General features: G+C 44.1%; 1 protein-coding gene across 1 annotated transcript in view; it reads right to left on the bottom strand.

Annotated features, from left to right (window-relative positions):
* Nucleotides 1-581: 581 nt before the first annotated feature.
* nck2a (NCK adaptor protein 2a) overlaps nt 582-23,937 on the bottom strand; it is a 32,204-nt gene continuing 8,848 nt past the window's right edge. The window contains exons 2-4 of the mRNA XM_080018642.1: nt 10,049-10,290; nt 1,114-1,895; nt 582-799 (exon numbers count right to left, since the gene is read on the bottom strand). Coding sequence (XP_079874768.1) covers nt 605-799; nt 1,114-1,895; nt 10,049-10,274 — 1,203 coding nt within the window. The 5' untranslated portion in view covers nt 10,275-10,290 and the 3' untranslated portion in view covers nt 582-604. The remainder of the gene's footprint in view (nt 800-1,113; nt 1,896-10,048; nt 10,291-23,937) is intronic.

Here is a 23,937-nt window from a genome sequence, read left to right as displayed (position 1 = left end):
TCGATGCTCCCTCCTTCCTCCTTCCTGATGGAACTCGCTGACGGAAGTAGAAACCGCTCTTCATTAGAGGGCCGCTTTGTGGAAACGGAAAGGCGGCGGCGAAGGAAGACGAGAACATTGAAACTGAAATTGAATATTGAAATTTAGGATGAAGGGGACATCATGGTCAACAGAACAGAAACACGGTGAAAGCAGAATTTGCTTAAAGAAAGAAAAAGAAAAAAAACAAACAAAAAAAAAAAACATTTCTGACTACAAATACGCATCGAGACTCATGACGTTAAAAAAAAAAATAATAATAAAGGTAGATGTACTAAAAGGAAGGCGGTCGGTCGCTCAGAGCCCCGGAGGCTCAGATCGCGTCACCTCTTATCAACTCGTCGTCCGATGTCCGGTGAATTAAGAGAAATCAGCGTAACCTCGACATCATCACTCACGTATCACCAGGGTAACTCATCCCAAACACGGCATCAAGCATTTCACCCACAGCTGGCTGACATTTATGCCTAAATAATAATGCAACACTGCGTTCAGGCGGGGGTCGTATGTTTCTTTGTGTGTCATCAGTTCGTTCCAGTGTAAGTGTTCGGCGGGGACGCTGTCGTCATGGCAACGCCTTGACCAGGTACAGCTTGTCCCCTTGATCGCTGGTGAAGATCGGGGCTTTCTTGTAGTGCTCTACTAGTTCGTCCATAGAGCCGAACCGGCGCTGGCCGATGCAGTACGCTCCCTCCGAGAGCTGCACTTTAAAATGCTTGTTCTTCCCGGGGGCCTTCAGGGAGACGGAGAAGTCGCTGGGCTGAAAATAAAAAAAAATAAAATTAAAATAATTTAAAAAAAAAAGGCAAAAGTTGGTGGAAGGAGAAATGTAGAGCAATTGTAAGATATATTTCACACCAGCAGGTGGCAGTACATCCCTGCATTTACAGATGAGACACATGCTGGGATTCCTGAACATTTCAGAGTGGATCATAAAATAACACATTAAACTCTCTCAACCTCCATGTCCTTTATTGAAACTGCACCAATCTTTAAAATCTTCAACCTTTCTTTCTTTCCTCCTCTTTTAAAACCCGCCACAACCCTTCTGGGATGCAACGCCCTCCAACTCACCGATGACTCGCTGTCTCGGATCAGGAAGTCTCCCTCCTCCCCCCTCTCGCTGAGGACACACTCGGCCTGGTTTCGGGTGATGTCGCCGTAGTACCAGTCCCTCCCGGCGAAGTTCCCGGTGCGGGCCGGCGCCAGGGGGCGGTTCTGGGGGGAGCTCGGTGTCGAGGAGGGCGGAGCGGGACCCTCGCTCAGCACCGCCACATAGTTCTTGGGCACCAGCCCCACCAGGCCGTGGGAGTTCTTGCAGCGCCACCACTCCGGGTCGTTCTCCGGCTTCTCCAGCACCTCCATCACCTCGCCCTTGTCGAAGTTCAGCTCCTCCTCCGTCACGGGGCTGAAGGGGTAGAGCGTCTGGACCAGGTGGAGCGCCGCGCCGCCGCGCCCATTGGCGAGGCCGGTCCCCTGGGAGCCTCTGCGGTGACCCTCCGAAGGGCCCCTTCCGCCCCTGCCGTCGTCTCGGCCCAGGTCCTCCCCGACGTAGTTGGAGGGGAACCACCCCACGCGGCCCGCCTGGCTGCCCCGCCACCAGCCGTCGCTGCACTTCTCCATGACGACCACCCGGGAGCCCTTGAGCAGCGTCAGCTCGTCCTCCCTCTCTGCCACATAGGCGAACTTGACCACGGCCGGGATGTTGAGGTGGAAGACTCTCTCGGCAGCGCCGCCTTCGCCGCCAACCCCTCCTCCCCCTCCTCCCCCGCTGCCGTTGGACGGGTACTCTGTGTCCGAGCTTGGTGTTGGGGAAGCATCACGGGCACTCGTCTTCCGCTTTGTTTTCCCCAAACCTGAAGCATAGAGAGGACAGAAAAAGACAAAGCTTTGAATCAGTAATACATTTTTTCTGCAGAGCAGATAGATTTAGCATTATCTCTAGTGTTTTTTTTGGGGGGGAAAAAAAAAAAATTCTGTTTACTCTTAAACTAATTTCTTGAATAAAAAAAAATATATACCGCTTTTTAAAGTAATTTGAGACTAAATGTTTACAGGCTGTAGAAAACGAGGCTTCAGGTGGTGCCGGTCTGACACACGTCTCAGATACAACAAAATTCCTGAATTCCTCATATGCCAGGATCATACTGCACGATATTTTTCGTCTTTCACAATGGTCACCATGTCAGATTAGTAGATGATGGTGCCATTTTTGCCCTGTCTTGGCCAGGAGTTCATTGGTCATCTGAATCTGTTTCAGCTTGCACATCATCTCCCCACGCCTCCCGGACCGACTCTGTTCCCTCCCACGGAGCCGGGACAGAGCCCCCGTCCCCGGACGCGCCCGAAGCACACGGATTATTATTCTTAAGCAGAATGACGTCAGACTTTCCCCGGTGTAATGTAACAGCCGCATCCCTTTTTTACATGCCGGTATGTGCAAGAGAGCACTCTGCGTCGTAGGAGGCAGAAAAATACAAAAACTTCTGACATGCTAGGCCTTTTCGTCTGGGCGTCCTGGAACGCCCCACGACTGTTGATGCTGTTGATTATGTCTCTTCACGGGGTAAAGACGCCCGTTGGTCGTTCCCAACGCTGAAAATTTATCGGCCGTAACAAAATCGGGCTGAATTTGTGTAGTCTGATCCCGGCATTAGAGGATTTTAAGTAAGTTTCTGTTCTAACAGGCTTTTCTCGTAGTATATTGCATTAAGGGAATGTATTCTGCTTAATAACTGCACGCTAACAGCAGCTTTCACAAGAATCTGATTTTGTCATTGTTTCGAGTTACATTGCATTTGGTTGGATACTTGTCAATGTGTGTTGACCGTACTTAACTGATCTATATACGCTGACACACACACACACACACACACACACACACACCTAAAATTTGCACACACACAAACAAATGTTACCCCAAATCAAATTAATTTACCATTTCCTGACAGTGATGTGCTGTAATGAACATAGAATGACAATATCCTCTTTGCATTGTTACTTTTGCCAGATAGCAAAGGTATCACAGAAGATACCCCCCACACACACACACACACACACACACACACACACACACACACACACACACACACACACACACACACACACACACACACACACACACACACACACACACACACACACACACACACACACACACACACACACACAGCCAGGGAAAGCATAGTGCTAGTTATTTATAGCTTTGTTTTTATATCCAATTCCTGAATTCCTCTATCCCTGGGACTCAAAGGGAAGAAAATAGGTTGTGTAGATGGCGAGGAAAAGTGGAGCAGGGAGTCTGCGCTTGATAATGACAGGCCTATCCACCATCAAAGATGTCTCCTTTCCTACCCGTCTTTGACTTCTCCCACTTGAACACACAGAGAGGCGTCTCTGAAAAGGTGCGCTGACAGCATGGAGCCCATTTGGGAGCTAGGAGGTGTTAATCTGCTTCCACCTGTCAAGGGGAAGCTGGTGTCGGGCAGATTGAGCTATACCCGCTCTCCTTTTCCACACAAGAATGAATAGAAAGAGGTTTCTGTTCCGACATTTTTTTTTCTGTCCTGGTGGGGTGCCTCGGATAAAGCATTGTACAACTTTATTTAATCAGGAAAATCCCAGGCACTGCAAGTCAATTAAAAAGCCTAATCTCATGTGGCTTAATAAATTTTAAATGCCCGACACGTTTCAGCCGTATGGCCTTCATCAGGGGATTTAAATAATAAAAAGTGCCGTTTTTTTTAATAGATTACGCCAAGTCACTGATGAGGACATAGATCACTAAAACGTACCACAATGGACCTGGTTGAGGAAACTGGAGTTGAGCTTGCAGCTTCAGGAGTAAATTTAGAAAATTTTAGAAGTTGCAGCAAAAGCCTCAATCTATCTCCTCTAATGGATCTGTGAACCATTTCAACGGCCTTTAGAGAGATGGGGTGGTTATAATCACAACTGAAATATTGCCTGGCCATTGAGGAGTCCATGTTTTCTGTCCATATTAAAATATTCCTCAAGTCTCAGTTTGGTTGTCCCAATAAAAAAACATGCACATGGACTAGTTGATAGGACCACGTGTGTTCCAGTTGATGAAACCAATGTTGTCCTCGGCTTTGTGCGAAATAATTGACTAGAGCGGCCATATAGGTAAAATGCCCCCTCATTATAGTGAGGGATCCTCTAAAGCTCATAATGGGGAACTCTGTAACATAACACTATGATTTCATGGACAGTAATGTAATGCATCATTTGCAGCTGACGGTAGTAGTTTTGCAGCTGCTAACCACCACTATTTGTTACTCCTGTCCCTTTTCCCTTTCCAGCCTTCTTGGGATATATAAGCGTAGAAAAAGTTTAAAAAAGTTTGAGAACCACTGGAATAGACGACCAGCAGACACTGAACCCCTGGCTGGACATTTTCGGCAGCCATTTATTCCTCTAATAGAAGACACTATACACGATGTAATTAACAGCATCAAATCCATCCTCTGCGAGCCTTATCGAGCAGTGTTTGCTGTGCAGCAGCTCAACTTTTTGGGTTTCAAATTAGCATACGCCACATGCTAGCAACAACGTATGTCAGATCCTTTCCCCAATTTGCTAATTTCTTGACAACCAATGGCCCAGTTTACTCTGGAGAGCGAGTTGAAATGCCACCGAAATGTCAGGGCTGAATAAAGCAGTTAGATCGCTAATAAAGTTGTCGGGTTCATCCGGAGTAGCATGAAACTGGTTGTCAGAGGAGGGGAAGAGGGGGAGACAGACGCAGGGTCCCTTGGCAGCTGTTTCTGGCGCATGGGGAAGCATTCACATCTGAGAGCACAGCTGACAAAAACACAAAGTATGGGGAGATGAGACAGGAATACTGAGCAGATGATGCTTCATAAAACTAACATTCACTATTCATGACACATGAATGGCAAGTGGTGGCAAGTGACGATCCGGGCCCGCGCAGCTGGTACTTGTGTTCATGTGAAGGGCGTGGCCCCCTGGTTGCATGCCAAGGTAGCGGCTGCTTTATAGTCCCCGCAGCCGTAGTGTCGTTCTGTGCGCCCGCCATAAATGACGTCATTGCGGCACTCACGACAGCCCCCCGCTCGCACCAGGGAGCGCGCCTCCCAATTTTTGGAGCTCCGTGCCAGGCGCTTCAGGTGATTCAAGATTGACGCATCCGAAGGAAGGTTGTGCAAAGAGGTTGGCAGGTACAGGCATCTGTACGATCATTCCACACGTGACCACAAAAATAACCAGATGGTGCTGAATTCATGGAAGGAGAAAGTGCTGTCCGTCTATATTAGTAGCTCAGGGCTCATAATGTTTACACTGACAATTTGCAACAAATCAAGACTATATATAAAAAACCCTGCACTGACTACAATAAATATACAAACATTTAACACTTTCCATATTCATTTTACTGTTTATTTTTTTATATATACTACTCCTGCCCTCAGGACTTCTTTGTAACATTTACAGTAGTTCTTTGAGTTTCCCCGGTGGTTCGTGCACATTGCCCCCTTCAGGAGAATATCGCCACGTCAACTATAAATGCTCATGCTCTCTGGTAGCGCGCGTGCCATGAGCGGCACGGCTCGCTTGCGCTGACTATAAATCACGCTTGAAAGGTCATCAATGGGGCTGCCGTGGGTGGTCATTCAGGAAAGAAAAACAGACTTGACACTAGTGTTACCTAGACTGCTCCACTCAGCAAAATCCCATCCTTGAAAAGCACACGTACAGACAAACGAATATTGATGGCGGACACAGACAGGGACACGCTGATGAACGTGGACAAATTGACTTTTCCTCCCGGCCAATTTCCACTTCAAGGCTCCCGGCCTGCTGGCTCCGAGAAAAGCAGCCTTGATCTGTCCTCCCACACTCCCAACCTTCACCCGGTTCTCTTCATCTTGAACAGAGGCTGTTTTCCCGTAAACAGAAGCCCGGGGACTCCATCTCAGCAGGACGTAGCGAGAGACTGAACGACCACGGGGGAGAGCAGCACCCTGCGCTTCTCTGCAGAGCTCTGGAGGAGCTTCAGACGACTGGGCGTACATAACTCCACACGACGCCACACCGCCCACATCATAGCACTTTGAGAAGCACACTCTGACCCCACAAGTTGAAGATTATCATCCCCTCGGCTACTGTCGTACTTTACAGAGGCAATGAGTCTGTGTTTTATGCCTTGTGTTGTTTGGAAATCTTTCTACAAGTGTCATGTTGACACACACACACACACACACACACACACACACACACACACACACACACACACACACACACACACACACACACACACACACACACACACACACACACACACACACACACACACACACACACACACACACACACCTTGTATTCCCTGGGAGAGGAAAATCAGGGCATGTAGTGGCAAACAACTAGACAATAAAACACAGTATGAATTGATGGAACAAATTGCTATACACAATAGCTATAGTGGAATAAACACATTAAAAGATCTAAATGAGAACAACTGAATTACCAATGACCCTTGATGAAACTAGTCTTTCCTCTAGGATTAGTAGAGCTGAGTATGTATGGCACTGCTATATGATGGACTACAAGCAGTGATATATGACAAAGTCGCACAACTCCAGACACCTCAGAATAACAACATGTGAACATGGTGAATAGCAGCTCTGCCAAATATGAGACTTGTTGGGAAGAAAAGCAGCAGGAGTAGCGTGTGGCAGCACTTTCTACTCAGATTAGATTAGATTCAACTTTATTGTCACGAGCAGAGTACAGGTACAGAACCAATGAAATGCAGTTGACGTCTAACCAGAAGTGCAAAAGAAGCATTTAAATACCAAAGTGCTATTTGAGTACAGTGTTTCTGTGCAGTTATGTAGGCAAAAGAGATGTATTATGTACAACAGTGTAAGGTTATAAATACAGGTTTGTATATATAGTATAGGGGGATTATACAGCCAATAGTCCTCTGAGCAGAGTTCACTACTCTTTGTAGTGCCTTGCGGTCGGCAACGTTACCAGGCAACCGGCAACTGTACCGGACAGAGATGCAGTTTGTAAGTATGCTCTCAGTGGTACAGCGGTCCGATAGTCGGACGAATCCTAGGACAAAGCTGTGCTTTCTTAAGGGTCCGTAGGAAGTGGAGGCGCTAATGCGCCTTCTTCACCAGACTGGAGGAGTTGAGGGACCAAGAGAGATTTTCTGTGATGTGGATCCCAAGGAACTTAAAGCTAGACACACGCTCCACCTCAGCACTGCTGATATGGAGGGGGGTGTGTGCCCTGCTCCTGGTTCTCCTGAAGTCCACGATGTCCTTGGTCTTCTTGGTGTTGAGTTCCAGATTACTGTTTTTTATACCATGTAGTTAGATGTTTAACCTCATCCCTATATGCTGTTTCATCCTCATCTCTGATCAGGCCCACCACAGTGGTGTCATCTGCGAACTTGATTATGGCATTGGAGCCATAAACAGGGGCACAGTCGTGAGTGAAGAGAGAGTAGAGCAGAGGGCTCAACACAAAACCCTGCGGCACGCCAGTGTTCAGGGTGATCGTGGAGGAGGAGAGAGTCCCCAATTTAACAGCCTGGGGTCTGTTAGTAAGGAAGTCCATAATCCAGTTGCAGGGTGAATTGCTGATGCCAAGCTGGCTGAGCTTGGAGATCAGCTTGGAGGAGATCACAGTGTTGAATGCAGAACTAAAGTCAATAAACAGCATTCTAACATCTTTTTTTGGGCTATCCATATGGGTGAGTGCTAGATGGAGCACTGTGGAGATAGCATCCTCTGTTGATCGGTTGTGTCGGTAGGCAAATTGGTACGGGTCCAGTAGATGATCAAGGCATAACCACATTATAAAAAACATTTTGCAAATGGGGCCATTGAGAGTTTGAAATGATAGGGGAAATGCGTTGAAACACAGCCAAGCACCTGAAAGACCAACATCCCCATTTATTTAGAGTTTAAGCAGGAGTGAGTAATCACTCAACCATCCAAATATTGTAGCCCATTAGAGCCTGGAGGCCATTAGAACCTTTCACACCAAAAGAAAAAAAAAAGTTCTAGATTAAAATGGAACCGTGCCAGGATGTTTTAGTCAATATGTGCTACATTTGGGGAGAGATAGCTAATCTGTCATCCCAGCGCAGCCATTAGACTGCAGATTCCGCCACTGATCAATGTAAAGATCGGACACAAACAAAGAGCCCTCAACATGAGAGCGTGAAGATCGAGTGAAAGTGATGGAGAGAGAGAGAGAAAGTGAGCGCAGCGGGGACTAGGGGTGAGAAGGGGAGGGGCAGCCTCTCTGCACACATTAAGCCCTGGTGACAGACAGAGCCGAAGCGCACCGTGTTGGCCCACATAGCCTGTTGGAGTTCTCCCCGGGGGCCACCATCCAGAGCCCAGAGAAAGCTGTGTTGCAGAAACAGACTCTCTCCATCACCCCTGATATATCTCACCCCCCCCTACTTACTTCCACCTCTTTCAGCCATGTCCAACCTCAATCATCTCCACTCTCTGCCCATCTTTTTCTTCTCCTTTCTAAATTTGGCTGCCCCAGAGGATGGCCCAGTCACTAATTATATAAATGATACTATTAGATCATTCCATCTCACTCGGGTTTTCAACAGATGTCTGTGCTTCCACTCCCCTCCCATGCGGTCGCTCCTACTTTGAACCGTCACATGAGATAGCTGACTTAAGAATCAGTCAGAGAAGTGCCAGTGCTTTCAATTGAATCCTGCAGTAAAATAAACAACCTGCCCGCCTTATAACAGCCCATATTTATTCAACATTTCTCACTAAGCCACACCATTTACATGCTGATTAGGGCTGAAAGGGTTAATCAAATGAAAATAATATTTGTGTAATAAAATTAGGGATTTAGTGATGCACCACGTAAAAAAAAAAAAAAAAAAGTGCCCAACTTCACTAAAATGTGAATACTCTTTTCCCCATTGAACATGTTTTGACTGTTGTGTCCGAATATAAAGCATTTTGTGTGTTGGGGTTCAAATACGTCATAATGATTCTATTTTTCTTTTGTGATCCAAAATTACACTATTATTAATCGACAGAACAATCAATATTTATGGGGGGCGGTAGCTCAGGCGGTAGAGCTGGTGGTCTAGTGATCTAAAGGTTGCTGGTTGGATCCCAGGCTCCTCCTGCTAGCATGCTGTAGTGTCCTTGAGCAAGACACTTAACCCCTAATTGCTCCTGATGGCTGCGTCCGTCGGTGTTTGAACAACTGTAAGTCGCTTTGGATAAAAGCGTCTGCTAAATGACTAAATGTAAATGTAAATTTATAGTTCTATAACACATATAGAGACACAATGCGACAATGTGCACAGGCAATCACACACACACACACACACACACACACACACACACACACACACACACACACACACACACACACACACACACACACACACACACACACACACACACACACACACACACACACACACACACACACCTGACGTTTAAAGCAGCGGCCAGCTGAACGCTGGCATCTTTGTGAAGCTCAATGAAAACTACAACTGGCGTAAATCACTTACAATCACAGAAAGACTTTCAGCGATGGGTCTCACACACATAGCTTTGCGATGGTTATGTTGAGATGTTCCACTTTTCCCAGACAGCGGTTCCATAATATATATGTATGTTTGCAGAAACATTAATCTAAATAAGGTGAATAACCAGAATATTTCAGCCAACCCGGTTCAGACGGCTCATTCGTCAGTTGAAATCAGGTCAGGAACAGAAGTGATGGATGTGCTTTGGATTGTGCATTTTAGTAGAGACCTTGCTGAAAATGTCCCAATTTCAGTTTTTTTCTGCCCATTAATACAGAAATAATTAAAACTAAAAATGAAAAATCAGGTGTCAGATATTGATCATATATTACGAATACAGTGTTTACAGAACTGTTGTAATATTCGAAATGACCTTGTTTCGGATCAACCTGGAACTTAAGTGTTTGATCTGATCTGGACTCTGCTTACCCAGTGTATCCTTGATGTTCCTCACCAGCGAGCCTTTCTTCAGACTGTTCTTACGCTCCACGTAGTTGGAGGGCACGTAGCCCGTCTGGTTGGAGGCGTTGCGGACCCTCCACCATGTCTTTGAGTCGTCCAGGAGGTAGAGGCGCTCGTTCTTTCGGATGTCAAGTTCCTGGTCCTGCTGGGCCGTGTAGTCCCACTTGGCTACAACAATCACCTCCTCTGTCATCTTTCATGGAGTCTCCCTGAGGAAGAGAGAGGCAGTTATGGAGTCGCGTGCCTCACTAACAAACCACAACTTTAATGCCAGATAGAGTAGTATAGTGCCATTAGCAAGACATACAAGTAAGGTTAATTCATCTCAGGGTGAAGGAAAATGAAAACAAAGGCCAAATAGCTGAAAATTTATTCAAAATTTGCCTCTGGAGCCACAGGCTGTTTTAAAAGACACATAATGACGATACATAAAATACATCACCACAACATAATGATTTACACAATAAAAGAAACTAAAATACAAGACACAATTAACCACAGTGCAGTGAAACAACAGCACGAAAACAAATTAATAAAAAAAGCCAACCCAACGTCATCTATTCATTCTGTAATCACCACCCACTCGATCGTAATGTGTGAGTAAAGAAAAAGTATGCCAAACAGGGCAATCGTAACCTGGGAACCAGAATAGGTCTGGGCCCAGCGTTTCCGTTATCTGGTAATTGCCGGATTTTTGACCCGGAAAATCTGTTGAAGTCCAACATATTTAAATCACTCTGATCATAATGATCGCCGAATATAATTCCCTCCAAGCACAATTCGAATTAGTGCTGGGTGGATAATTTCAATAAAAAATTCTGTGGATCTGTTCATTTCGGCATTCTGCAAGTTGCAACAGAAAGGCAATCAGTTTGGACGATCTAAAGCTCACCTTTCACCTGTGACTAATCACGTTTGACGATATAGAACTAGGCCCCACCCCTAACCCTTGTGGACAGGTTGCGCTTGTAAACACAGTACACAAGGAGCGGAGACAGAGCTGCAGCGTCTAGAACTCTTAGGAGAAACAGGAAGATGATGCATCGTTGGGACACAAACATCCATGGTTTGCTGTTTTTTTGGGATATTTAAGTTCTGAACCAAAGCACACTGTAAATATCGATTGTGTAAAATATGTCGACGGGACGTCCCTACAAAGACAGACAACGCCTAACTTTATTTATTTTGACCTACATGCCATATTTATTTTGTTTTTGCTTTGATCAAAATTTTATTTCAGGGAAATGTTAAATTGGCTGCACTTGTTACTTATTGTTCACGAACATAAATTACTTTATTTCAAGTAGTAATATTCATTATTTATTTCTTTTTAAAATGGCGTTTACTGACGAGACTGAAGATTTTTTTTGAATATTCAATAAAAAATATTATACATCTACATACCTTGAGGATGTAATTCTCTATAAAGCCGGCTTATCAATTATTTTTAAGTTCAATAAAAAGAGATAATATTTGACCAGAATCTCTCATTTGTTCGGGAAATTGAAATCTTCCAGGACACGTTGACCGGCACTGTTTTCTTCCTGACAGAAACTCTGGTCTAGATTCCCTCCCACAGATTTCCACCCGACCTTGCCAGAGTCAGGCCAATCACAACCGTTTATCTAATAATATTGGATAAACGGTATTTTTATGGGGCGGGTTTGATAGGATGGCGATGCAGAGGGATGTGTGTGAGTATGTGTCCTGGAACGGTGTTCTCTCTTGCTCTTTCACCCACACCTTAATGTAGTTTACTGTAAATAAAGTTTTAAATATTAAAGAAAAACTGGTCTCGATAGGACACGAGCGTTTGCCTCAATTGAGAACCATTTGTAAACAAATAAGAAAATACAGAAGTTAACCACAAACCAACCAAAGAACCATTTGTTTCCAATGTGACTCAATGCTTGCAACAGTTCTACAACATAATACACAGCCATAATTGGAACCTCGTAAGGTTTTTTTTTTTTTTTTTTTTTTTTTTTTTTTAAATGGCAGGACCAGACACTGATCATTTCGGAGCACACGCATGTCCATGGTTGTGCCCATTCGTTTCGTAGACAGACAGTGAGGGATTACATGCTCTATTTCACCAGGCCTGAGGTGAGGGGGAATGACAATGCTTGACCACCTTCAGAGGCTTTACACAAAACAACACGGTGGAGTGTGTGTACGGTTGTGCACAGAGCGTATGGGAGGGGAGACTCATCAATGAAATGAAAATAAATAAATAAATGGAAGCAAGGCTGAAACTATGCATAAAGATAAGAGAATGCTATGAAAAGCATACTAGCAAGCCAGACTATGTTTAGAACACTGTGTCTGTGACGTCCACAGAAACCAGCTGGGGAAGAAGACCGGCCGGATAAATAGGGGGAAACAACCAAATAAGGAATTAGATGTCTCAAGATAAGGAGGTGCCCACACGAGGAAAAAAAATAAAGCCTCAACGAAAAAGGTTATTTTCCAACATTCTGTTCCGACAGTTGCTTATAAAACAGCCTATAAAACATGCAGTCTAATGCAACACTGAATGTTGAGGCAGGCTGTAATTTGTGAGATCCACAAAGTTGAATACTTTCCAGTCCTGAAGGAGCGCTTGGCATAAATGGACAGTTAAATGGACCATACGTCTAATCAGCAGTAACAAGGGTGCAATTACATCAGTCAAGGCGTGCGCTGCACAGACATGGACGGTCGTTGCGCCAGGTTCAGTCCATTATGAATAATGTACAATCCACATGGCAATGCAATCCCCCAGTATTCATTGTGTGTTTCAGAGTGCTCTAAACAGTGCAGATAAAAAGTTGTTTAACCATGGGTTAAGAACAACCAAAGTGTTTGTGTGTGTGTGTGTGTGTGTGTGTGTGTGTGTGTGTGTGTGTGTGTGTGTGTGTGTGTGTGTGTGTGTGTGTGTCGCAGCATTTGCTTGAGTGACCATGCATGTTGGTGTATGTGCATAGTAACTTGAGTTTTCCAGGGAGCAACGGAAACAAATATGGACTCACCGCAAATGCATATTAAGTTTTATGGGGACTGCAGATTTCCAATTTCATATTGTAATTTAAAATGTATTCTTTAATGAGAGGGCAGGTCACATAAAGCATGGCCACAAAATAGAATTATGAATTCTGAGAAGTGTAGCCGCACAAATTACTCCATATAAAAGGATTCTATTACGGGAGGAGATTTGTCTTCCGCACTACCTACGTTTCATGAAACGAAAATAGGAGTGCCGGGAGGCCTTTATTTTATATATCTTATGTTTTATATATTTAAACACAAGATTTTAAATTCAATTTCAATAAGCCCGCAGAGACAGCAGAGCCATCACAAAATAATTTCCTGTAGTAACATTTGCAAAAGTAAGACAGGGATGTGTCACGTCCTACGTCTCCTCCCCCTGGTTTATGAAAACCTGTAATGGCAAAAACTGCAAGCGTAACAGTTTGCACTGTGCAAACGCTCCGCTCGTGAATGTGCCTCTGCTTGCCATCGCCAAAGCTGTCAAACTGGATTTCTGCACAGGCCACGATGGGGATGAGGGGGAGGCCGCTGTGCAACACACCAGTGAAAGAAGCAGCTGGAATAACGTCATTCACATTCATAATGGAGGTTCTCCAGGTCACTGTAGCAGCGGTGACAGCAGATGGCGTTTGGGAAGATTTAAGATGCACAGATTTGAAGTGTTGCCTTAATAGAAAACAGAGAACTGGAAGTGGGGTGAGGGATGACGTAAGAGCGCTAACTCTTCCAGGTGACAGGTGGAATGTCAGCATGTCGCGGCCTCTACCTGCCTCGGGGCCGAGGTGCTCCAGTCAAATTCCTTGCTCTTGCAGAGTGGATTTGAGTGAATGGAGTCAGCACATCCAGAAATGAACGAGAGTTCAGTAGAGTGATGGGGTTCAACACTTAAACACTTGTGAGAGTCAGTAACAAAATGTGAGTCAGTACAAATTCAGTCACATCAAGATACGTGAAAATCTTAAGATTGGCAACCCTACATTGCACAAAACACTTCAAACCAGGGATGCGCCGATTGGGAACCCCATACACCTACTTATTCATGCAATCGCCTAATCAGCCAATTGTGTGGCAGCAGTGAAATGCATAAAATCATGCAGATACAGGTCAGCAGCTTTAGTTAATGTTCACATCAACCATCAGAACAGGTAAAGAATGTGATCGCAGTGTTTGACCGTGGCGTGATTGTTGGTGCCAGAGCTGGTTTGAATCTTTCTGTTACTGCTGATCTCCTGGGATTTTCAACGCACAACAGTCTCTAGAGTTTACTCAGAATGGTGCGAAAAACCAAAAACATCCAGTGAGTGGCAGTTCTGCGGATGAACACGCCTTGTTGATGAGAGAGGTCAAGACCGAGAATGGCCAGACTGGTTCAAGATGACAGAAAGGCTACGGTTACTCAGATAACCACTCTGTACCATTGTGGTGGAGCAGAAAAACACCTCAGAATGCACAACACGTAGAACCTTGAGGCGGATGGGCTTACAACAGCAGAAGACCACGTCGGGTTCCACTTCTGTCAGCCAAGAAGAGAAAGCTGAGGCTGCGGCCGGCACATGCTCACCAAAACTGGACAGTTGAGGGCTGGAAAAACGTAGCCTGGTCTGATGAATCTCTTTTTCTGCTGTAGCACAGGGATGGTACCGGATGGGGTCAGAATTTACCAACAGCATGAATCCATGGACCCAACCTGCCTCGTGTCAACAGTCTGGGCTGGTGGCACGGTGTTATCATTTAGGTATTGTTTTCTTGGCACATTTTGGGACTATAAATAACAATCAATCACTGCTTCAATACCACAGCATATTTGAGTATTGTTACTGACCATGTGTGTCCCTTCATGGCCACAATTTACACATCTTCTAATGGCTTCTTCTGGCATTCCACCATGTCAAAAGTCATCTAAAAACTGGTTTCATGAACATGACAGTTAAGTGTTCTTCAGTGGCCTTCCCAGTCACCAGATCCGATTCCAACAGAACACCTTTGGGATTCGCAGCGTGAATGTGCAACTGACAAATCTTCAGGAATTGCTGAAATTTAGGTTGTCAGGTTAGGCAGGTCTGACAAAAAATAAAGTAAAAAAATATTTCTAACAAACACCAACATAGCCTATTTTCTGTAGATTATTTTGTCAGCGTATAGTGGGACTTGTACATGGCACATGAACATCTTGCACATGTGCCATCCATGAACTATTTAAGGGTGTAACGATTCACCGACACAAATCAGAAACTGGTTTTAACGTTAGATCGATATGCGGCGGCGGCGCGGACCCCCAGATCGATCGAAATGTATCATGAACCAGTCAATGGCACAATTCTAAAGTTATAAATGGGTTGACGGAAGCTTGGCTGCTAATTCTACTTCAGTATTAACTAAGCTGCTGCAGAAGACTCTCTGATCTAACGTTACTAGTCACTTTCAAAATAATAATTATTTGTTTTGTTTGGAGACACGGGAACGGGACGCACAGTGAACTGGAGATCACTACGCAATTCACTGTCCTGATGGAAGGCGGAGTGTGACAGTCCCTTAGTTGGGTTTAAAGTTGTTTGTTTCATACAAGTAGAAACTAACAAAAATAAATAGATCTAAATAAGAACAAAGAAAAACCAGCACAGGAACTGTCGTGGCGTGTCTGGCACAGCACTGTCTGGAGGAGAAAAAAGCTCCCCTGAAATTCTCTGAGTTAGGTTTTACATTTTTCATTTTCCATACAAGTAAGAAACTAAGGAAACGAAATAATCTAAATCTTTCTCTAAATTCCTGTTCAGCGTGAACCCTGCACTGCGTCTCAACATGCGGTTCAGAGCTTCAACTGATTCTCTCTCTGCAGAACGTCGACCCCCAGTACTAAATTGGAGAATTAAATATTTTAATATATTAGAGTATAAAAATAATAACCCATACAAATTTGAATGGAATTATAGTGAAAGATCTGCTGCCCTACTGTTGGCACGGTATCAGCAAGTGGAGAGTCAACAAAAAGCCTGTTATAACCTGAACCTCCCAACACAGACCTGAAAACTGCAGGCTGAGGAGTTGTGCAAGCAGGTACTAAGTGTGAGCAGCTTGCCCACTACAAGTGTAAACACACAGTAGCACGTGCAGAACTTCCTGGTCCGGATCGCAAGTTGCGCATGGGCGTTCACGTAACGTGCGTGCGGAAAGGATCTCCCGTTCACCAGTAAGTCAGTGGGAAATGCCGACAATACCATATTACAATCACAGGACAAAACAAATAGAAGCTTACAAAATGCACAGGGATAACATTTCAATGGAGAATTCTAAATAAGGGGAATCATAAATATATTTTTATGTGTGAATCGTCCACGTCTGGACACTAGAAACTAAAAACATTTTTTTGTCTTATTCATTTACTTATTCATTTTGGGCTGTCTTTTGCGATGTGTTTGTGCATGTTCACATCGCGATGACAATGAAAACACATGCGATCGTGTAGCCCCACATCACGGACTATACCTGCTGCGAATGCCCCAGCAGAGATGAAACTTATATAACCAATTGGATGATGATCACACAAGGCACACCACTACACAAACTAATCAAGGTACGCAAAAGTTCTGCTACTTCTGGTAAATTTTCATTGGTTTTTCCACAAATTCCTGCTCTGAATGTAGATCGATATGAATCAAATTTGTACCACGAAATGTCTGAGGCCTCCTGCTTTTAATGAGACCTTAGCCAGCGTTTGTCGTCTTCCAGACACTTTTAGCCTGAGAAATGCCAAAGAGAATAATAAAAATAAGAAAATAAGAAAAAAACAAAACTAAAAAAAAATCCAAACAATAACAATCATGCGGGCCGGACCCATAATAATAATAATAATAATAATAAAAATAATCAGCACGAAAAATTTCTGATAAAATACACATGAATTCTGATCTGACAAATCTTACTGCAGCCACATGGCCATGGACTGGATATGCATCAGACCACACGTGGAAAGTAATTAACTGCTTTGGAACACTTCACCTGTCGCGTGAACATTGCCCAAAAGTATCTTCCTGAAAGAGACTGCAGGAGGGAGGAGCAGCTCTGGCAGCAAGATCCCAAGACCCGAGGAACAGTGTTCCTCCTCCCTCCCGTCAACATCCCTGCTCCTCCGCCCCAGTTGTCAGCCTCTATGTCTCTATGTAAATTGGTGAGTTAACGTTGTTCCCATACTCTTAAACTGTAGCAGCACTCCCTCTATCTGCGGCCACAGCATTTCCTCCGTCACTTTGACGGAGGAAATACCTTCTAATTAGGTTGAGTGATGAGAAAGCCCCTCCATATCGCTTCCATTTGCCTCGACGGATAATCACACAACGTTATACGTGCTACATACACTTGCATCACTCCTAAGCAATTGCCTGCTAACACACAGTCACTATTACGCCAGCCTTTGTTTACAGCAGTCTGTCCACCACTCAGCTGTAGGCTGTCATGGGATTTATTAATGGTAAAATGACACAGTTTAAAATGACACAGTTGTAATTGGTTCAAGGCTTGCTGGTTTTGTTTCCCAGATAGACATTTACTCTAAATGCTGACTGGGAAACAATTTATTGACAAACATTTTGTGTGCTCACACAAATAAGAACATGAAGGGCTTTCAGAGAAAGGGGTAGTTTTACAGAGAGAAGCCCCGGCCGTTCATTCCATGACAGAGTTAAAAGAGGAAAGAGGAAAGACACACTGTTGGGTTTGGCTCTGCCAGCGCTTCACAATGCCCTTCACAGAGGAGGTGGGGAGGCTCAAAGGGTCTTTTAACAGAACACAAAGAGAAAAGGAAAGTAAAAGAGGATTATAGGAGAAAAGGGGGAGGTTTGGGGAGAAGAAAAAAAAAAAAAAAAAAAAGGGGGGGGGGGTCTGGCAGGGTATTCTATGTTTGCCATTCAGGTCAAAGACAGCTAGCCGATCAACCAATAAGCGAAGGCTGACACCTCCCCCTCCATTATTCATTTCTATTTGAGCCCTTTGCATTGCTTGCTTCTCTAAGGAAGATAGACTGATTCACCACATACTGGCAAGTAAGTGTCCGAACCATTTGAGGCAACTTGAATCGACTGAATAAGGAAGACGACCCAGGCAAACCAGTAAAGGCCTAATGGACCTTAAGCACATCATCTGTTACAATTCTCTCTAAGGTGTAAGTCAACACTGGCACTAGTGGTAATGATGTGATTTTGGTTTACTGCAGCTTCTGAAAATGCTTGCATCCACAAAAACAGATCAACAAAAAGCAGTCTAATTGTTTGCAGGTGATGTCATTTAACATCCTGTCAATCCCTAAGCCCCATACAGAGGATGTGGCGTCAGCGGTTCTCTGCCTCTCGGATGAGGTTGGCGGTTGATCATCTTCTGTTTCATGCTGGAAAATGGCTACCATGCATGCAGAACTGCAGATGCCATCAAAGAGATCAGGGGAAAAGCATGAACAGACTCTTAACAGCTGAAGACTTTGGGCTGTTCTTTCATCAAGGCTCATAATAGGACTGGTGAGATGAGATGATTGAACATCCGGCGCACTCTGCAGACCGCGGGGTTATACGCCACCCTCCTATCATACCCTCCCATGACTACACATCAGAGGATCAGGTTTCCGTCTTTTACCAGATTGAACTGTTCCAAATCTTGACTTGATACTCTAAAACACATGGCCAACTGATGAGAGAATTACAACCACTGTAAAAGTACAATTCTCCATTGTGATCTTCCCACTGAGTCTGACCATCTAAGGCTCAATTCAGTCCTCAAAGCTGCCTTGCCCACTATATTCTTGCATACCTGAACCATAGAAGGTGTCATAGGAATATCCAGCCCTAATTGGCCTCAAAAATCACTGGACTAGATTAAGTATGGCATTACAAATGTGTAACCAAATATCACAATATTCTCAATCCGACAACAACATTGGCTAGAACAGTCTGTGGACTTCAGAAAATTGCTAAACTTTACTGGAATGGAGCCTTAAAGACAATATTTAACTATCTCATTAATACCACAACCCCAGTCAATATCTAGTCTCATATCATGATAGTGATATATCGCCCAGGTGCATAATGAATCATGGGACGATTTGAGCCACACCAGCCTTTCTAAAGCAGCACTGAATGGCAGATGTTCAGCAAATACCTTTCATCACTCAGTTAAACGGCTGATGACAAAAATTAGGGAGTCTCTTCCCTCTTCCTCCATTACCCAGCAAATTCTCACGTCACTTCCATTTTTATCATTAGTTCTGTCTGTCATTGTTGAACAAGTTTCCATGTCTAGCGCTGGTGGGTGGTCTGATTTTCAAAGATGAGCCACTCATCGAGGAAACTGACTTACGCCCCACTCTCTCAGTGTTTCTATACCGTCATTTAACAATTATTTTGGCACAAAGTCACCTTAATATTGCCAAAGAACACGGACACATCAAAAATAATGGAACTGATGGTCATACAGCATAGACTTCTGCATATTTACCGGACACTTGCTATACTGTATATAAACGCTAACCAGGATAAGATCCCACGCAGTATCATATGTTTTGCCTAACTTGGAATTAAATATCCGCTGCAAAGATGTGTGTTCTTTGATGGCTACCATTCTTTGGCCATCCCATTCTCGCTAGGGACGGCGGCATGTCTAAATGCACAAATCCACAATCTCTTCCTCTCTGGGTTTTTGGGTCTCAGACAGGACTGTAGAAACACAGCCCCGGCTTGTTTCCTGTCCGGTCAGTGCATCTAATTGCAACAACTGTCCGGCATTTTGGCCAACCATGTGGTAAAAGCTGAACTGTCGTTGGCGTGAAGTTGGAAGGCAGCTTTGTTTTGCCCTCGGGGTGGGCATTAGAAGAGGAAAACTGCATAAAATAGCCCTCCATGGAACCTGTGTATTGTGATATAAGCCATAACAATTCCCAGTTCTGCATACTAAATATAAGAAGGTATAATATAGGTGAAAAGAAATATTGGGATAATTTATGGGAAAATAAAATGGAAAACGCTCTAGCATTGCCAATGGCACGACAGTCATTTCTTCCATCTGTGAATGCTAAATAGAGAGCTCACTTCTGCCTGCTTAAAAGTAACTTAAGCTTAACCAGTATCTATTAAGTATCTCACCAAAGAGAGAGCACCATAGAAATGTGATACATTTTCATTGTGACACATACACAAGCAAGAAAGGTCCATCCAAGACTTTGATATATTTTGATGATAAAGAGACTTGAGAGGCTTGTTCTGCTGGTTGTCCCTAATCATGCGGCAGAACAACAAATGATTTGCAGCCAGAGTATTACAGGCAATTCATCATTTTTTTTTTTTTTTTTTTTTTATAATTCTGTCTATTCCTGACTTCACCTCCAGGATTAAGTCTTCTGTGTGCCAACGTATAACTCATCATAAAGAACATGTACAGCTCTGTCTCCAACTCACTTAAATCTATTTTTCTCTATTCGCATCTTCCCCGAGTAGCTCACTCTTATTCTATTTTTGGTGTCCTTCACTTTATTCGCATTTCAACTCCTCCCTGAGCGCTTCTGCACCACTTCACATTGCGCAACCTCTCTTCACTCTACACATTAGGCGCAAGGTCTCTGTGCACACCCTGCGTTAAGTTTATTCTCAAGCTCTTCTTTCCCCAGCTGTGACTCACGAGCCATTACCAGAACTTTGTTTTTTTTTCTATCCTTTCTTTGTAAACAAGCACTGTGCATAGTGTGACAATTGCCTCAATTTTCACCTCCTTAGGTGACAAGCTGGTATCCCTCTCCCCTCGCACAACATCAAATAACAGTCATTGTAAAGTGCAGGAGGGCAAATGAAGTGAAAACAGCTTCCAGGCCCAGCACTGTTTGTTTGCCATTGTTTAGAGGAGAGAGGGGAAAAACCTAAGGCTGGCCTGTATGGTCTTATTTAATCAGAAATAAACCGATTGACGGAACATGTCAGTCTATTTAAGATAATTTATTTTTACCTTTGAAGGCAACATGTGACATAAACACATTGGAAAAAGGTCCAGAGACCTACTAGTATTGTTCTTCACAACGTCTTCACCCACAGCGGTGGTGAATTGAACACCAGGACCAAGATGGCAGCTCAAACCTTATTCTTTAGCAACTTGAAACGCATTCCATGTCTGCCAGATTTAGAAAACTGTTCAATAGTTGCACACAACTATGTGCATTAAATATTGGATATTGATCGGAATATCTGACATCCATAATTTGTGCTTTAGAGAGTTCAAGATACCCGCTGATATTAAGCTGCCCTGAGACTGGTGTTGCAAAATCAGCACATCACCTCTGAAATACTGAACAAAAACAGGGAAATAAAATGACCTGGGATGTGTTTTACATCACCGAGATGCAAATGTAACAATATCATAGTCTTCGAGGCTGGAACTTTTCTTTGATGAGGCAACATGGGATGGAGGATAAACAAACAATCTATATATATCCTGTGTGCATGTTTGTTTTTGTACTGCACTCATCTGATTAGTACCCATGTGATATATTGACTACAAGGTTTATTAACTGTGTGAAGTTTGCAGAAGGATTCTCTGATCGGCAGCCTCACATTATTATGTGCAGTGCAGGAATATTACCTCAAAGTTTACTGCCAATGGACTGCGGAAGAGCAGCGTGAAGTTGCTGTAAAAAGTATGATGCAAAGTGGGGGCAGCTTATGCCGAATCCCACACGCAAAAGAACAAAGTACAGGAATAGCTTTGTGAAGTGCTTTAGTCTCTGGGCCTTTCTACTTGCAGGAGTAAAACAAACTAAAGTACTGTTGACTCGCTCCCAGCTTGAGCTTTACCTTCTCTTTGTAGCTTCGACTCCTTGGGTCTCCTCCATCCTGAATTATTCTCTTTGATCAGGTGCAGCTTAGTGACTCCCTAGAGATCACCGGCTGCTGTACCGAGGCCCGTAAAGAAGTATCCCTGCATATTTGTTTTTGGACCTGCCCAACTTCTTGGGCCCAAATTTTTGCGTTGGCTGTATGGAAATGACAAATGCCTAAACTGAACGTGTTCGCCCGCTTGTATTGATTTCCATTGGTGTATGCCCTGTCTTCGGCACAGAAAGGCATAAAAACTTACAGTAAATTTTGTGTACAAAGAGAGCGCGGGGAAAAGACCCAAGAGAAGAGAATCTCTCTCACTGTATATTTCAACAGTGCCCCTGAAGACACGCTCCCTTCCCTATGGAACGAACATTTAAGTGCTCCAATAAAAGCAAATATGTCATTCCTGTCGGTTTTGGCAGAAAGCTCTTAGGTCTTTTTACGTCTCCTTTATTACTTTAAGCACTTCTGATATTGATTTTGTATAAAGAATAACATATTCTCAGAGGCCCTTTAATTAAAAAAAAAAAAAAAATTTGGGAATTTGTGGACAAATTCCACTTTATTTAATCTGAATGCACACTTCACATTCATTTGAATGTTCACACCCTGAACATACTGTATTTAATTTGTTGCTGTGTAGATGACAGCTAGACTCAGTCCAGAGCATGTCTGCTTGTATTTCTTGGCAAGAATTGTATGTGCATCACATCCCTAGGCGAGAGCAGACATCACCAGACATGGAGATCATGCAAAATGCCCTACTGTATGACTGTCATAATATTTGCTAATATATCGTATCATACCATATCAGCCTGTGTTTTAACAGCCAACTCTGAGAAATCTGATCTTTCTTGGCTCACTATGACCAGCCTGTGGAGTTGGCACAGGGGGATGAAATGGCATCATCTCCTCTGAAAGAAGGAGCATAGAGAGAAAATGGCAAATTCGATTTCATGAATGCCTTTTATATTACTACCGTATTTTCACGACCATAAGGCGCACCGTACTAAAAGGCGCAGTCTCAGTTATGTGTGCCATTACTGTATTTAACACACACATAAGGCGCACCGGATTATAGGGCGCGGGTTTTATATACCGGTACATATCCTCTACTACGTTTAAATACCTCTACTGCGTATTTAAAAATAGAGCGGGAGCAAAACTGAGTATGTTTGTGCTTTATTCATGTATTTATTACAAAGTATTAATCAAACCCATCGAAGTCATCATCCTCTGTTTCTGAATTAAACAGCTGCGCTAAATCAGACATGCCAGTTTCCCCTTCTTCGCTGTCAGAGTCACTTTCCGTGCCGTGCGGCTCCTCGGAAATGATGCCGGCTTTTGCGAAAGCTCGAACAACAGTGCCAGCAGACACGTTAGCCCAAGCATCTACAATCCATCTGCAAACTGTGGCGTAACTTGCCCGGCGCTGCCTTCCACTTTTCGTGAAACTGTGGTCTCCGTCGGTCATCCATCGCTCCCACGCCGCTCGCAGCCTTACTTTGAACGGCCGGTTCACACCGATGTCGAGCGGTTGAAGTTCCTTTGTCAGACCTCCCGGAATAACAGCAAAGACAGCGTTCATTTGTTTCACCTTGTTTTTCACATCGGCTGTGAGATGGGCACGCATGGAGTCACAGATTAACAGCGATGGTGATGCGTGGAAAAAAACACCTGGTCTCCTTACATACACCTCCCTCAGCCACTCTTTCATCATCTCCTCATCCATCCAGCCCTTTTCATTTGCCTTAATAACGACTCCAGCTGGAAAAGTCTCTTTAGGCAAAGTCTTTCTCTTAAAAATCACCATAGGCGGCAGTTTCTGTCCATTTGCGTGGCAGCCAAGCACAACAGTAAACGACGCCTTTTCATACCCCGTTGTGCGTATCGCTACCGTGCTGGTCCCCTTCTTCTCCACCGTGTGATTCACCGGGATGTCGAAAGTGAGCGGCACCTCGTCCATGTTGGTGATGTGGCTTG

Source organism: Zeus faber, assembly GCF_960531495.2.
Source record: "Zeus faber genome assembly, chromosome: 18".
Taxonomy (NCBI): Eukaryota; Metazoa; Chordata; class Actinopteri; order Zeiformes; family Zeidae; genus Zeus; species Zeus faber.
The sequence above is the reverse complement of the archived record's forward strand: the minus strand, read 5'-3'. Positions and strand labels throughout refer to the sequence as shown.